Here is a 12,423-nt window from a genome sequence, read left to right on the forward strand (position 1 = left end):
ATTTATTAAGAAATGGTCAAGAATATACTAATCCTGCCTACTGCTATACCATGGGAATCCAAGGGTTTTACCAAAGTAATTTTTCAATTTTTATTTGACTCTCTGTGTGTAATGTCATCTTTAGTTAAAAACTGAGTTTAGTCTTGATTTTAAGGATGAATTTTAACATGTACTTTAATCTTTCTAGGAACCTTCACTATGTAGTCTAAATTTGGTTTTAAAAGCAAGATATGCCGAAACCGGTTTGGCTCAGTGGATAGAGCGTCGGCCTGCGGACTGAAAGGTCCCAGGTTCGATTCCGGTCAAGGGCATGTACTTGGGTTGCGGGCACATCCCCAGTAGATGTTCAGGAGGCAGCTGATCGATGTTTCTCTCTCATCAATGTTTCTAACTCTCTATCTCTCTCCCTTCCTCACTGTAAAAAATCAATAAAATATATTTTTAAAAAATAAATAAATAAATAAAAAATAAAATAAAATAAAATAAAGATATAATTACATAGCATACAATTTACCTTCTTAAAGTATTAGTTTGGTTTAAAAGATAAGTTTTTAACATGGCACAAAAATTTCACAGAGGAAATAAATCTTTTTTTTTTTATTCTTTTTTTTTTTAGGTTCGGTGTTCAGACAGTTTTAATTTATTTTTTTTAAATTAAATCTTTATTGTTCAGATTATTACATTTGTTCCTCTTTTTTCCCCCCATAACTCCCCTCCTCCCGGTTCCCACCCCACCCTCCACCCTCACTCCCCACTCACTGTCTTCATCCATAGGTGCACGATTTTTGTCCAGTCTCTTCCCGCATCTCCCACACCCCTTTTCCCCCCAAGAATAGTCAGTCCATTCCCTTTCTATGTCCCTGATTCTATTATAATCACCAGTTCATTCTGTTCATCGGATTATTTATTCACTTGATTTTTAGATTCATTTGTTGATAGATGTGTATTTGTTGTTCATAATTTGTATCTTTACCTTTTTCTTCTTCTCCCTCTTCTTAAAGGATACCTTTCAGCATTTCATATAATACTGGTTTGGTGGTGATGAACTCCTTTAGCATTTCCTTATCTGTGAAGCTCTTTATCTGACCTTCAATTCTGAATGATAGCTTTGCTGGATAAAGTAATCTTGGTTGTAAGTTCTTGGCATTCATCACTTTGAATATTTCTTGCCACTCCCTTCTGGCCTGCAAAGTTTCTGTTGAGAAATCAGCTGACAGTCGTATGGTATTCCCTTGTAGGTAACTGACTTTCTTTTTCTTGCTGCTTTTAAGATTCTCTCTTTGTCTTTTGCTCTTGGCATTTTAATTATAATGTGTCTTGGTGTGATCCTCTTTGTGTTCCTTTTGTTTGGGGTTCTCTGCACTTCCTGGACTTGTAAGTCTATTTCTTTCACTAGGTGGAAGAAGTTTTCTGTCATTATTTCTTCAAATAGGTTTTCAATATCTTGCTCTCTCTCTCTTCTTCTGGCACCCCTATAATTCGGATGTTGGTACGCTTGAAGCTGTCCCAGAGGCTCCTTACACTATCTTCGTATTTTTGGATTCTTTTTTCGTTTTGCTTTTCCGGTTGGGTGTTTTTTGCTTCTTCGTATTTCAAATCTTTGGCTTGATTCTTGCGATCCTCTGGTCTGCTGTTGGGAGTCTGTATAATATCCTCTATTTCAGTCAGTGTATGCTTAATTTCTAGTTGGTCCTTTATCACAACATCGAGGGTCTCACTAGACTTCTTGAGGATCTCACTACATTTATCGGCGGTTTCTAGAAAGTTCTTGAAAAACCTTAAAAGTGTGGTTTTGAACTCTATATCCAGTAGTTTGCTTTCCTCCATTTCTGTCATTTGTGTCCTGTTTCTTTGTCTCGGCATTTTTTATGCTTTGCTGTGTCGATAGAGTGGCTTTCTGTGCTAAGTGTCCCTTAGGGCCCGGTGGCTCAGCCTCCCCAATTACCTGAGGTAGACACTCTTGGTGCACCCCCTTGTGGGCTTTGTGCTCAGTCTTGTTGTAGTTAAGCCTTGACTGTTGTAGGTAGTAACACTGGGAGGATTTGACTGTTGTAGGTAACACTGGGAGGATTTGACCTCCAGGCCAACTGGCTGTGAGAATCAGCTGTGTCTACAGTGGGAGAACTTCTGTGCTGAAGACACCCTTATGGGGCAAGACTTGCTTCAGTGGGGCTTTGGTGCTCACTGAGTCTGCCCCCTGAGTGTGTCCCTTATGGATCTGAGGAGTTATAATTGGATGGTCCCACTCTGACCACTGGGTACACTGGCTCTTGGATCTAAGGAGGTGCTAATCTAGCCTCTGCCTGAGGCTACCCTGCAGAAGCCAGCTGTAAAGCAATGCAAGTTGCCCTGGGGCCTTGGGCAGCTGCAGTTTGTTAAGTAATTTTCAGATTACAAAGGGCCGGGCCTTTCATATGCAAAAGCCTCCGTGCACAGCTTGGGTGGGGTGGAGCCCCAGGGGAGATCGAGTAGTATGGCTGCTCTCAGTCCTGTCCTCAAAGGCCCCGGCAATCGCTGCGAGTGCCTCTGAGAGAAAGCTGCCCTCAAGTTCCGACCAATGCCAGACAGTCCCGTTTCTCCTGTATGAGTCTGGGTCCCCAGAGACTCGCCTGGAACTGTAGCTCAGAGCCTGAGACTCCTTCCCAATTGGAAAAGACAATTGTGACCTCAGCCGCCAGGCCTCTCCACATGCACCTCAGCACCTTTGTATTTTACTTCCACACCACACCTCCTCTGAGTCTCGGTATGCTTTTCTCTTTCCTTCTAGTTGTAGAATTTCCACTCAGCCAGCCTTCCTGTGATTCTGGATGATGTCCGTTCCGTCTTTTAGTTGTATTTTTGAAGTGGTTGTGCAAGGCAGAAATCTCCGGTGTTTATCTATGCCACCATCTTGGTTTTTTCCAATAAATCTTCTTTTAAATAATTCTACAGAATTGTGTGTGTGTGTGTGTGTGTGTGTGTGTGTGTGTGTGTGTGTGTGTTTTAAGGATATTCATATGTTAACATTTGGAAGGAAAATGATGAGTTGAAATGAATGGGGAAAGTTCTGACTGGCTCCTTCATTTGCTTTAACTAAGGTAGAGACATCTGACCTGGCCACCGCAAGCCAAAATAGTAAAAGTAAAGTTAGTTGATCTTCAATGGTACCCCAGCCCATTTTCTTCCCTTTCATTTATTTTCTCCCACCCCCCCACCCCCACCCCCACTTATTCCCCATCACTTCCCTGTGGCCCTACCTCTGGACAAAATCTCTTTCCCAAATCAGAATCCACCTTTGGGCTGTATTGTCACTGTGTCATTGGTGGTGTTTGCTGACCCTCAGAATCCACTGAGCAGTCGCTGTGGCTCAGGCTCTGTCAGTGGAGCTGTAGAGTCATGCCCCATTAGCTACTGCTCCTGGGAAGCAAGTCCCAGCCCTGCTCAGGCATCTTCATGGTCTCCCATGAGCTGCAGGCAGCCTGGTACAGGGAAAGACCAGCAGTTTGGAATCAGGCAGGATTGACTGACACTCTGCTTTGCAGTTTACTCTGTGTGAGATTCTGAGCAATTTCGCCAAGTTTCTAAGCCTCCCTTTCCTCTTGGTGAAATGGTTGTTAAGAGTTCCAGCTTTGTAAGTGTGATGTGACTAAGGTTGTTTTCCGTTTGGGTTAGTTTCCTGTGGCTGCTGTAACAAATCACCACAATGTAGTGGCCTAAATAATACGACGTTGTTCTTGTAAAAGTCTGGAGGTTAGAAGCTTAACATGGGTGTTACTGGGCTAATATCAAGGTGATGGCAAAGCCATATTCCTTCTGGAGCCTCCAGGGGAGAATCACTTCTTTGTTTTTCCAGCTGTTAGAGGCCGCCTGTACTCCTCCCATCCCTCCAAGCTCTGCTTCCATCATCATATGCTTTTCCTTGACCCTCTTATATACAAGGACCATTGTGATTTCATCGTGCCCACTCAGATAACCCAGAATAATCTCATCTCAAAATCCATAATTACATCGGTAAAGTCCCTGTTGCCATGAAAGGTGACCTATTCCCAGATTCTGGGCTTTAGAACATGGATCTCTTTGGGGAAGGAGGGCATGAGTTGGCCTACCACACTTTCCTCACCGATTCCTTAACCCCCTGATGTTCCCCAACCTGGACAGAAGCCTCTCTTTCCTGTTTGAGTCTCTCATGGCTCCTACTCTTGCCTCCACACTTCCAGCCATCACCTTCTCTTTTTCTTCCAGTCCAAATCCTGACTAAATCCCATTGGGTAAAAATAAATAAATAAATAAATCCCATTGAGTCAAAATAAATAAACAAGCAAACAAATAAATCCCATTGGGTATAGTAGCTCACCATTCATTTGGCTCACACTCTGCCTTCCTGGCATATATTTGTGGCACTCAGGCACTGAATGTATGTTGAATGAATAAATCTCCGTTACCATACCATAAGCTAAAAGAATATAAATAAATCATGGAAATGTGCAGCATAGGGAATGTAGTCAATCCTGCAGGTCTAGAAAAAAAGGGGAGGTTTTGTAATGCAGGTGAAGGGGACACTGGAGAAAGCTTGAATCATAAGCAAAACCACTGGTGATGGGGACGAGGCAGAGTTGGGCCAGTTTACAACGGAAGAAAAGATCAGCAGGATTAGGAAGGGCACAGAGTGCAAAAGAGACTTGAAGGACTGGGAAGAAGCCTTACAAAAACTAACAAAGGTGCAAGTATTTTTGCAAAAGGGTCCCACCTTATGATTAAGATGCACAAATATTGTCCTAGCTGGTTTGGCTCAGTGGATAGAGCATTGGCCTACAGACTGAAGGGTCTTGGGTTCAATTCTGGTCAAGGGCACATGCTTGGGTTGTAAGCTTGATCCCTAGTGGGGGACGGTGGAGGCAGCCGATCAATGATTCTCTCTCATCATTGATGTTTCTATCTCTCACTCCCTCTCCCTTCCTCTCTGAAATCAATAAAAAATATATATTTTTTAAAAAACACTTTTTTTAAAAAAAGATGCACAAATATTTATAAAAACATAAAGATGCGCCATTGTTAAAGAAATTATTCTAAACAGAATAATCAACCCCAAATCATTCTATGCATAAGTATTAGTGCATTTTACTTTGGTCACAAAGATTACTTTTTAAAATATATAAAATTTTAAACATAGATTTCCCATGTGATCCAGCAACCCCAAATCTGAGTGTATACCCAAAAAAATTGAAAGCAGAGATTCAAGCACATATTGGTGCACCCATGTTCACAGCAGTTTTAATCACAACAGTCAAAAGGGAGAAACAACCCAAATGTCCACTGAAAAGTAAGTGACTAATCAAAACATATGTGCATACAGTGGAATACTGTTTAGCCTTACCAAGGAAGGGAATTCTGAGACATGCTACAACATGGATGAACCTTGAGGACATTATACCAAGAGTCACCAAAGGACTGATACTGTATGATCCACTTATGATGTCCCTAGAGTGAAAACCATGAAACAGAAAGTAGACTGGTAGTGGTTGCCAGGGGCTGAGGGAGGAGAAAATGAAGAGTTAGTGTTTGGTGGGAGACAGTTTCACTTTGGGAAGATGGAAGAATTCTGGAGCGAGGTGGTGGGGATGGCTGCACAACAGTGTGAAGGTATTTAATGCCACAGAACTGGACACTGAAATGTTATGTGTAAATTGTCCTACCATTTTTTAAAAAATAATGAAAAGGTAGCTGAAAATATCATCAGGTTATCTATATCTATTTATATTAAAACCCTGGGTGCAAGCGGCGGCTCTGGAGCTGGCTGCGGGTGCAAGCGGGGCCGGCGCTGGCAGTGGGTGTGAACAGCAGCTCTGGCACTGACAGCGGGTGCGAGAGCCGGGCAGATCCACAGCGCGTGGGAGCAAAGAATTTTCAGTAACCACCAGAGGCTCATCCTGATGACAGCGACCGGCGCTCCTCCTTGGTCTGGCACCCCCGCTCTCCTGCTCCACCATCCCGCCATGCCCAACACTCGCCATGTTCCATGCATGCCCCCTGGTGGTCAGCGCACATCATAGTGACCAGTTCGGTTGTTCTGCCATTTGGACTATTTGCATATTAGCCTTTTATTATATAGGATTTTTTTTGGTTAATCCTCTTCTGAGGATATTTTTCCATTGATTTTTAGCGAAAGTGGAAGACAGAGGAAAAGTCAGAGAGAACCATCGATGTGAGAGAAACACACCGATTGGTTGCCTCCTGCATACACCCTGACCAAGGCCTCGGCCAGGGAGGAGCCTGCAACAAAGGTAAGTGCCCTTGATCAGAATCAAACCCGGAACCCTTTGTTCCACAGGCCAACACTCTTTCCACTGGGCCAAACTGGCTCGGGCTCGGGCATATTTTTAAATGGAGGGTATTCTTAAGTCTGCAGATCCTTATTTGGGAGAAGGCAATGGTTAGGAGAGGGGGAATCCAAAGAGGAGAGGAGCTCTGTCTGATGTCCCATAACCCCACCACCCCAGGGAAGTGAGTGAGTCCTCTAAAAGTCGGACTATGCTCATGGCAGCCCAGAACCAACTTCTAAACTTTCAGGAATTTTGTGAATCGGTTGTTAAACTGTTGGTAGCTTGAAACCAGACACGATGACAGTATTTGTATCACGGAAGTCTACACACTCTACAAATGTTACAAATCAGGACTTCCCACCACCACCTGCTAACACTGTCTGTTAAACGTTTACGTGTGATGAACAACATAAGCTGATGAACAAAAATAGATCCAGAGACATAGAAGCATTGAACAGACCGTCAAATCCCAGAGGGAAAGCAGGGGAGGGGCGGGGTAAGAGATTAACCATAGGACTTGTATGCATGCATAGAAGCATAACCAATGAACACAGACAGTAGTGGGGTGAGGGCCTGTGCTGGAGGGTGGGAGCGGGCGGGGAGAGGTCAATGGGGGGAAAAGGAGGCATATGTAATACTTTCAACAATAAAGAATTTAAATTTATAGGGGAGGGTGGGGATAGGGGGAGAGATCAACCAAAGAACTTGTATGCATGCATATAAGCCTAACCAATGGACACAGACTCCAGGGAGGGGTGAGGGCATGAGTTGAGGGGAGAGGGAGGAGCAATGGGGGGATAAGAACACGTGTAATACCTTAGTCAATAAAGAAATAAATTATTTAATTTTTTTTAAATAACAAAAAATAATGAGATTTTTATCTCTTTGGCAGTCTTTTAATAAAATAAAATGAAAGTGAGTTCATTTTAATTGATGAAAGAAACATGGATTCATCAAGTTGGAAAGGCAAATAAACACTGTTTGGGGCAAAAAAAAAAAATTTAAATTTAAAAAAGTGTTTACATGTGTACCACTGCCTCTAACTTCCTATCTTCTCCCTCCATTTCCACGGGAAAGGCAGCGTGAAAGGAAGCTTTTCCCCGGGAGCTGCTCCAGGCGGGGCACCTGCAGCCACTCCCAGGACCAGCAGGGCCGGGCCCAGGACCCTTCCGTCACACTCCACCCGATGGACCCAGATCTCCAGACAGACCTCACTTCCCTGCCTGACACTTCTCGTCCCCGGTGCCCAGCCTGGATCAGCCCAGGCCCCCAGGTGCTGAGCTGGAACTGCCAGGTGTGTCAGTGTGGGGCCCGTAGGCCCTGACCGTGGCCACACTGGGGAGAACTCACACCCCAGTCCTCATGCGGCCGGATGGGGAAGGAATTTCCCCTCCACCCTCCAGTGGGAAAACCACGGGAGAAACATCCAGGTCTTCTCTGATGGGTGCGTTTGGCATAAAAAATCAAGGGTACCCAGGTGAGCCCTCTCTTCTCTCTCCTGGCTCTGCCCACCACAGAGCAGGCGCGCCGCCGAGGGGGCAGCTGGTGAGCCCATAAAGCCCTCCTACCCAGCTCAGATCAGAAGTAACGCTCATCTTGTGGCTGGTGCCCATGATCAGCCTCAGTCTGCCACCTGCACCTTTCAAGTGGTTCAGACTCAAAAGGCAGGAAAAGGAGCCCCTAAAACCTAAGCCATCTGTGAGGCCCCACCAGCCTCACCCCTTCACATCCTATTGCTCGCCCCTTGTTCCCCCAACCACACGGACCTTCCTCCAGTTCCTGGAAAATGCCAAGTTCACCCCCAGCTCAGCATCTTTGCCTTTTTCATCTTCCTCGGTGCTTCCCAGGGCTGGTTCCTCCTCACCTCTCAGGTCTTGGCTCAGAGGCCCACTCTACGAAACATACGCCTCCATCATATCACCCTGGTGTATTGTCTGGGTTTCTGAAACTGTGATGTGCTCACCTGTTTACCACCCTGTCCCCTCAGGTCTTATCCGTTTGGTTCAGTGCTGTGACCTAGCACCTAGGACAACGCCTGCACATCGCACAGGCAGAAATGTGTGTTGAATAAACAGACTGTTTTGGGGACAAGGGAAAATGAGTATTTTTCTTCATTTTGTTTTGGGGGGTTTTTTAATCCTCACCCAAGGATATTTTTCCATTGGTTTTCAGAAAGAATGGAAGAGAGAGGGAAAGAGAGAGAAATATCAATGTGAGAGAAGCACATCGATTGGTTGCCTCCTGCACACAGTCTGACCAGGGCCTGGCGGGGGAGGGGGAGGGGCAAAGGAGGGTCTGGAGGAGCCTGTAACTAGAGTGCTTGGCCTGGATCAAATCTGGGACCCTTTGTCCACAGGCCAATGCTCTAGCCACTGAGCCAAACCAGCTAGGGCAAGTGTTTTTCTTTAATAGCAAAATATAGATTTTGAAAATACAAAAAAAAAATACAGTTTAGAACCTTCATTAACATTTTGATCACAAAAGACCAGTCACACCTGCACTTCCCGTGTCTTCTCTGTGCATGTAGGTATAATCAGTGGTGTGGGGTGCACATGCAGACCGTCCTTCCAGGCTTCCTAAGGGCCCTGGCTTCTCAGGACCCCCTGACTCCTAACCACACTCCTGTGCGCCCACCCTGTTTCTGAGGACCGCCCTGAGAATGCCCCTTCACGGAAGACCTCTGGGGCTCAGTAAAGTGTAAGGCTTTGCAGCGTAAGCATGAGGTAACGATGGCCTTCCCATTTCCAGATGTGGGGCCCAGACTGGCCGATGTCAGAAGCCACACACTGACCATTCCAATTGTCTGGCAGTGCAAGGCCTCGCTTCTCTCTACCTTTGGCCTGCGGGCCGTCTAGCCTAATGCCCTGCCCTCTGCAAGGTGCTTGCTCACTAATGAAAACTGAGACGGGTCTCAGAGCCAGGTGGCGGGTCATACCCACCAGTCCGCAGACTCTTTGGGGCCGGCCCTGAGGATGACCAGACAGCGGGGCAGGCCCTGACACAGGATCCTCTCCGCCTCCTGACCCTCCCACCCCAGCCCCTGCAGCTCAAGGACCCTAAGCCTGGGCATGGTGCGGCAGGAGGAGAGTATTTCAGCCGGGGAGAGTGTTTCCAGGGCGACGTGCGGGGCCTGCAGGCACAGGCTCTCCAGCGCCGGCATTCCCTCCAGCACAGACAGGCCGGCGGCTGAGAGACCCGTGGCCGTGAGCCGGACCTTCCGCACATCCCGGAGGTGGCGGCTGATGGCCAGGAGGGTGCTGTCGGCCGAGAGGGCACAGCCCAGCACCTCCAGCCTCCGCAGGGAGCTCAGCTCCTGCAGGCTGGCATCCAGCCCGGCCTCAGTCACCCGGTAGGCACCGCCCAGCACCAGTGAGCGCAGGGCGCGGAAGGACGTCAGGCCCCGCAGGTGCTCGTCCCGAAAGGCAGGGACGCGGTCCAGCACCAGGGACTCGAGCAGGGGCAGCACAGGGGGGTCCCGCCCCTTGAGGATCCAGGCCATGGGAATCTCACAGCTGTGCAGCTCCAGCGTCCTCAGGGTGCAAGGCAGGCTGGTGACTGGCACCACGCTCAGGTCAGCCCCGTGCAGGCAGAGACGCTGGAGGTTGGGGCACTTCTGGCCCAGGGCCCTCATCAGGGCTGGGGACAACTGGGGAGCCTGGGAGCCTGCGGACAGGTAGCCACACAGCCGCAGGGAATGGAGTCTGGATGCCATGTACCGCCGAAGGAGGTGCCACATGACTTTAGGCCGCATCTGTAAGAGCCAAAGATAGGGGTGAGGAGGTGAGAGACACAGGCGATCGTTCAAGGTCCCCGCCTGCCTGGAGTCAGACAAGCTCCAGCTGGGGCTCTCCTGCTCCCCTAGAATTGTCCTTCCACCACCAGCCTCACCTCACCAGACACCCCTCCGGGGGGAACAAAACAGTTTAACTCCACCACTTTGACTCCCAGAACTGAACAAAAGCAGTGAAGGAAAGAGAAGATCATCACACATCTGTCTTTAGCAACAGAGAGGATTCTCATTAGGTTCTGGAGCAAGTAAAACAGCAAAGCAACCTCCCGGATTTTTATCCCTTTTTTAATGACCACCATGGAAAGAAGTAAGCAATGTAAAATAAAACTGAAAAAGGCTCCAACTGCCTAGGTTTTAAAAAACAAAACAAAACGCCATAGCCTGATAATAGCGAAAGCTGTCAAAAATTTATCCCAGGAAGTTAGACTTAGTAGAAAACAAACCGATAGGGGCCGGATCAGGCTGGTTGGCTGCTGCAGTGCGTGTCATAGCCACCCCTCATTCTGCCGTTCTGGTCGCTGGGCTTTTATTATATAGATCTCTCTCTCTCTCTCTCTCTCTCTCTCTCAAATCAATCTTTAAAAAATAGTGTGTGAATAAAGCTCATTGTGGGTGGATACAAGTAAAATAGCATTTAATTATCTAAAGAGTAGCAATAGCATTATCTAAACTTTAGAAACACATTAACAATACCGTATGTTGCTAATGAGCACACACATAGGAAATGAATAAAAACGCCAAAGGAAGGCCACGATTCCATTTTAGAATAGTGGTTACCTTCGAGGAGGGTTTCAAAAAGTACAGGAAACATATCAATAAAAGTTGTGTGTGTGTGTGTGTGTGTGTGTGTGTGTGTGTGTCACATGATCGGTAGTAAATAGGGCCAAAGCCTAAAACAGGTTAAATCTAGGTGGTGAGTACCTATTTATCTGAAACCATGTTATCCTCTACACATTTCTATATATTTGAAATAGTTCATAATCAAAACAAGAAAGTAAAATGCAAATGGCAGAAAGTGGAAATAGTTTGTTTGCACTACTCGGGAAGTTAATTCTGTTGACTGTGGAAAATGATTTCCCCGTGAAGACTCGGTAATAATAACCCTAAGTGATCTGGTCGCCAGCCAGCATTGATCGTACGCCGACTGACACTCCGACACTGAGCCCAACCCCGCGCTGTCCGGCTGTTTACATTTCGGAGAGGGGGGAACAGGCCGGAGGGCGCAGAGGAGTGGGGTGCGCCCCCGGCGCCTCGGCTGAACCGGCCCAGGCCCGCCCGGCCTACGCACTCACCCTGCAGACGGTCAGGTCGACGTGCCGCCACAGCCACCGGTCGCCCACCAGCCTCTTCCAACGGTGACAGACCCTGAGGGGGGGGACCGCAGTGAGAGCAACCCGACCCGGCCTGGCCCTTCGCCCCCGCCCCCGCCCCCGCCCCGCCCCGGCCCCACCGCGGGGCGAGGCCGCACCTGGAGAGGCGAATCCGGTCCCGCACCGGGAGGTAAGAGAAGATCTCCAATATGACCGAGTCCGGCAGGTCCGAAAGGGTGGCCATGACCCCGCCGACTCGCATTTCCCCTTCGGGGTAAGGGAACTCCGGTACTCGCCCCGGGGGCGCCCCCGGAGGCGGGGGAGTGGGGTGCCAGCTGGGAGGTAGCCACGGCTCCGGTAGCCGGTGGAGAGTGTTAGCTTTCCTTCTGAGCGAACGCGGGGGAGTCCCTGCCGGAGATCTGCCCCGGCCGCCAAAGAGCCTTCAATTTCAAACCAGAAGTAAGCTGGACTGCGAGGCTGGGCCGCGATGACGTAAGGGGGCATGGTTAGGGCGGTGATGATGGGCGGGGGCGGGGACCAATCCGGAAGGCGTGGTTAGGGCGGTGAAGATGGGCGGGGGCGGGGACCAATCCGGAAGGCGTGGTTAGGGCGGTGATGATGGGCGGGGGCGGGGACCAATCCGGACGGCGTGGTTAGGGCGGTGATCATGATCGGGGGCGGGGACCAATCCAGAAGGCGTGGTTAGGACGGTGACGATGGGCGAGGGCGGGGACCAATCCGGAAGGCGTGGTTAGGGCGGTGATCATGATCGGGGGCGGGGACCAATCCGGAAGGCGTGGTTAGGGCGGTGACGATGGGCGGTGACGGGGACCAATCCGAAAGGCGTGGTTAGGGCGGTGACGATGAGCGAGGGCGGGGACCAATCCGGAAGGCGTGGTAGGCGGTGACGATGGTCGGGGGCGGGGCGGGGCGGGGCGGGGTGGGGACCACGCCCGGAAGGCGTGACTGGAGCTGTGACGGGACGGGGAGCGGAGCCGGGGCGGTGATGAGGCCGAAGCCGGGG

The 12,423-nt window shown here is 48.8% G+C and overlaps 1 protein-coding gene across 1 annotated transcript; it reads right to left on the reverse strand.

Moving 5' to 3' along the window:
• Window positions 1-7,165: 7,165 nt before the first annotated feature.
• On the reverse strand, window positions 7,166-11,885 carry FBXL12 (F-box and leucine rich repeat protein 12). The gene is made up of 3 exons (XM_036314722.1): window positions 11,558-11,885; window positions 11,382-11,454; window positions 7,166-10,050 (listed from the first exon to the last, which is right to left on the reverse strand). Exons 1-3 carry the CDS (start codon window positions 11,659-11,661, stop codon window positions 9,229-9,231), a joined length of 999 nt encoding a protein of 332 aa, XP_036170615.1. The 5' UTR covers window positions 11,662-11,885; the 3' UTR covers window positions 7,166-9,228.
• Between the last annotated feature and the right edge of the window lie 538 nt (window positions 11,886-12,423).

This window comes from Myotis myotis, unplaced genomic scaffold, assembly GCF_014108235.1.
Source record: "Myotis myotis isolate mMyoMyo1 unplaced genomic scaffold, mMyoMyo1.p scaffold_m19_p_6, whole genome shotgun sequence".
Lineage (NCBI taxonomy): Eukaryota > Metazoa > Chordata > Mammalia > Chiroptera > Vespertilionidae > Myotis > Myotis myotis.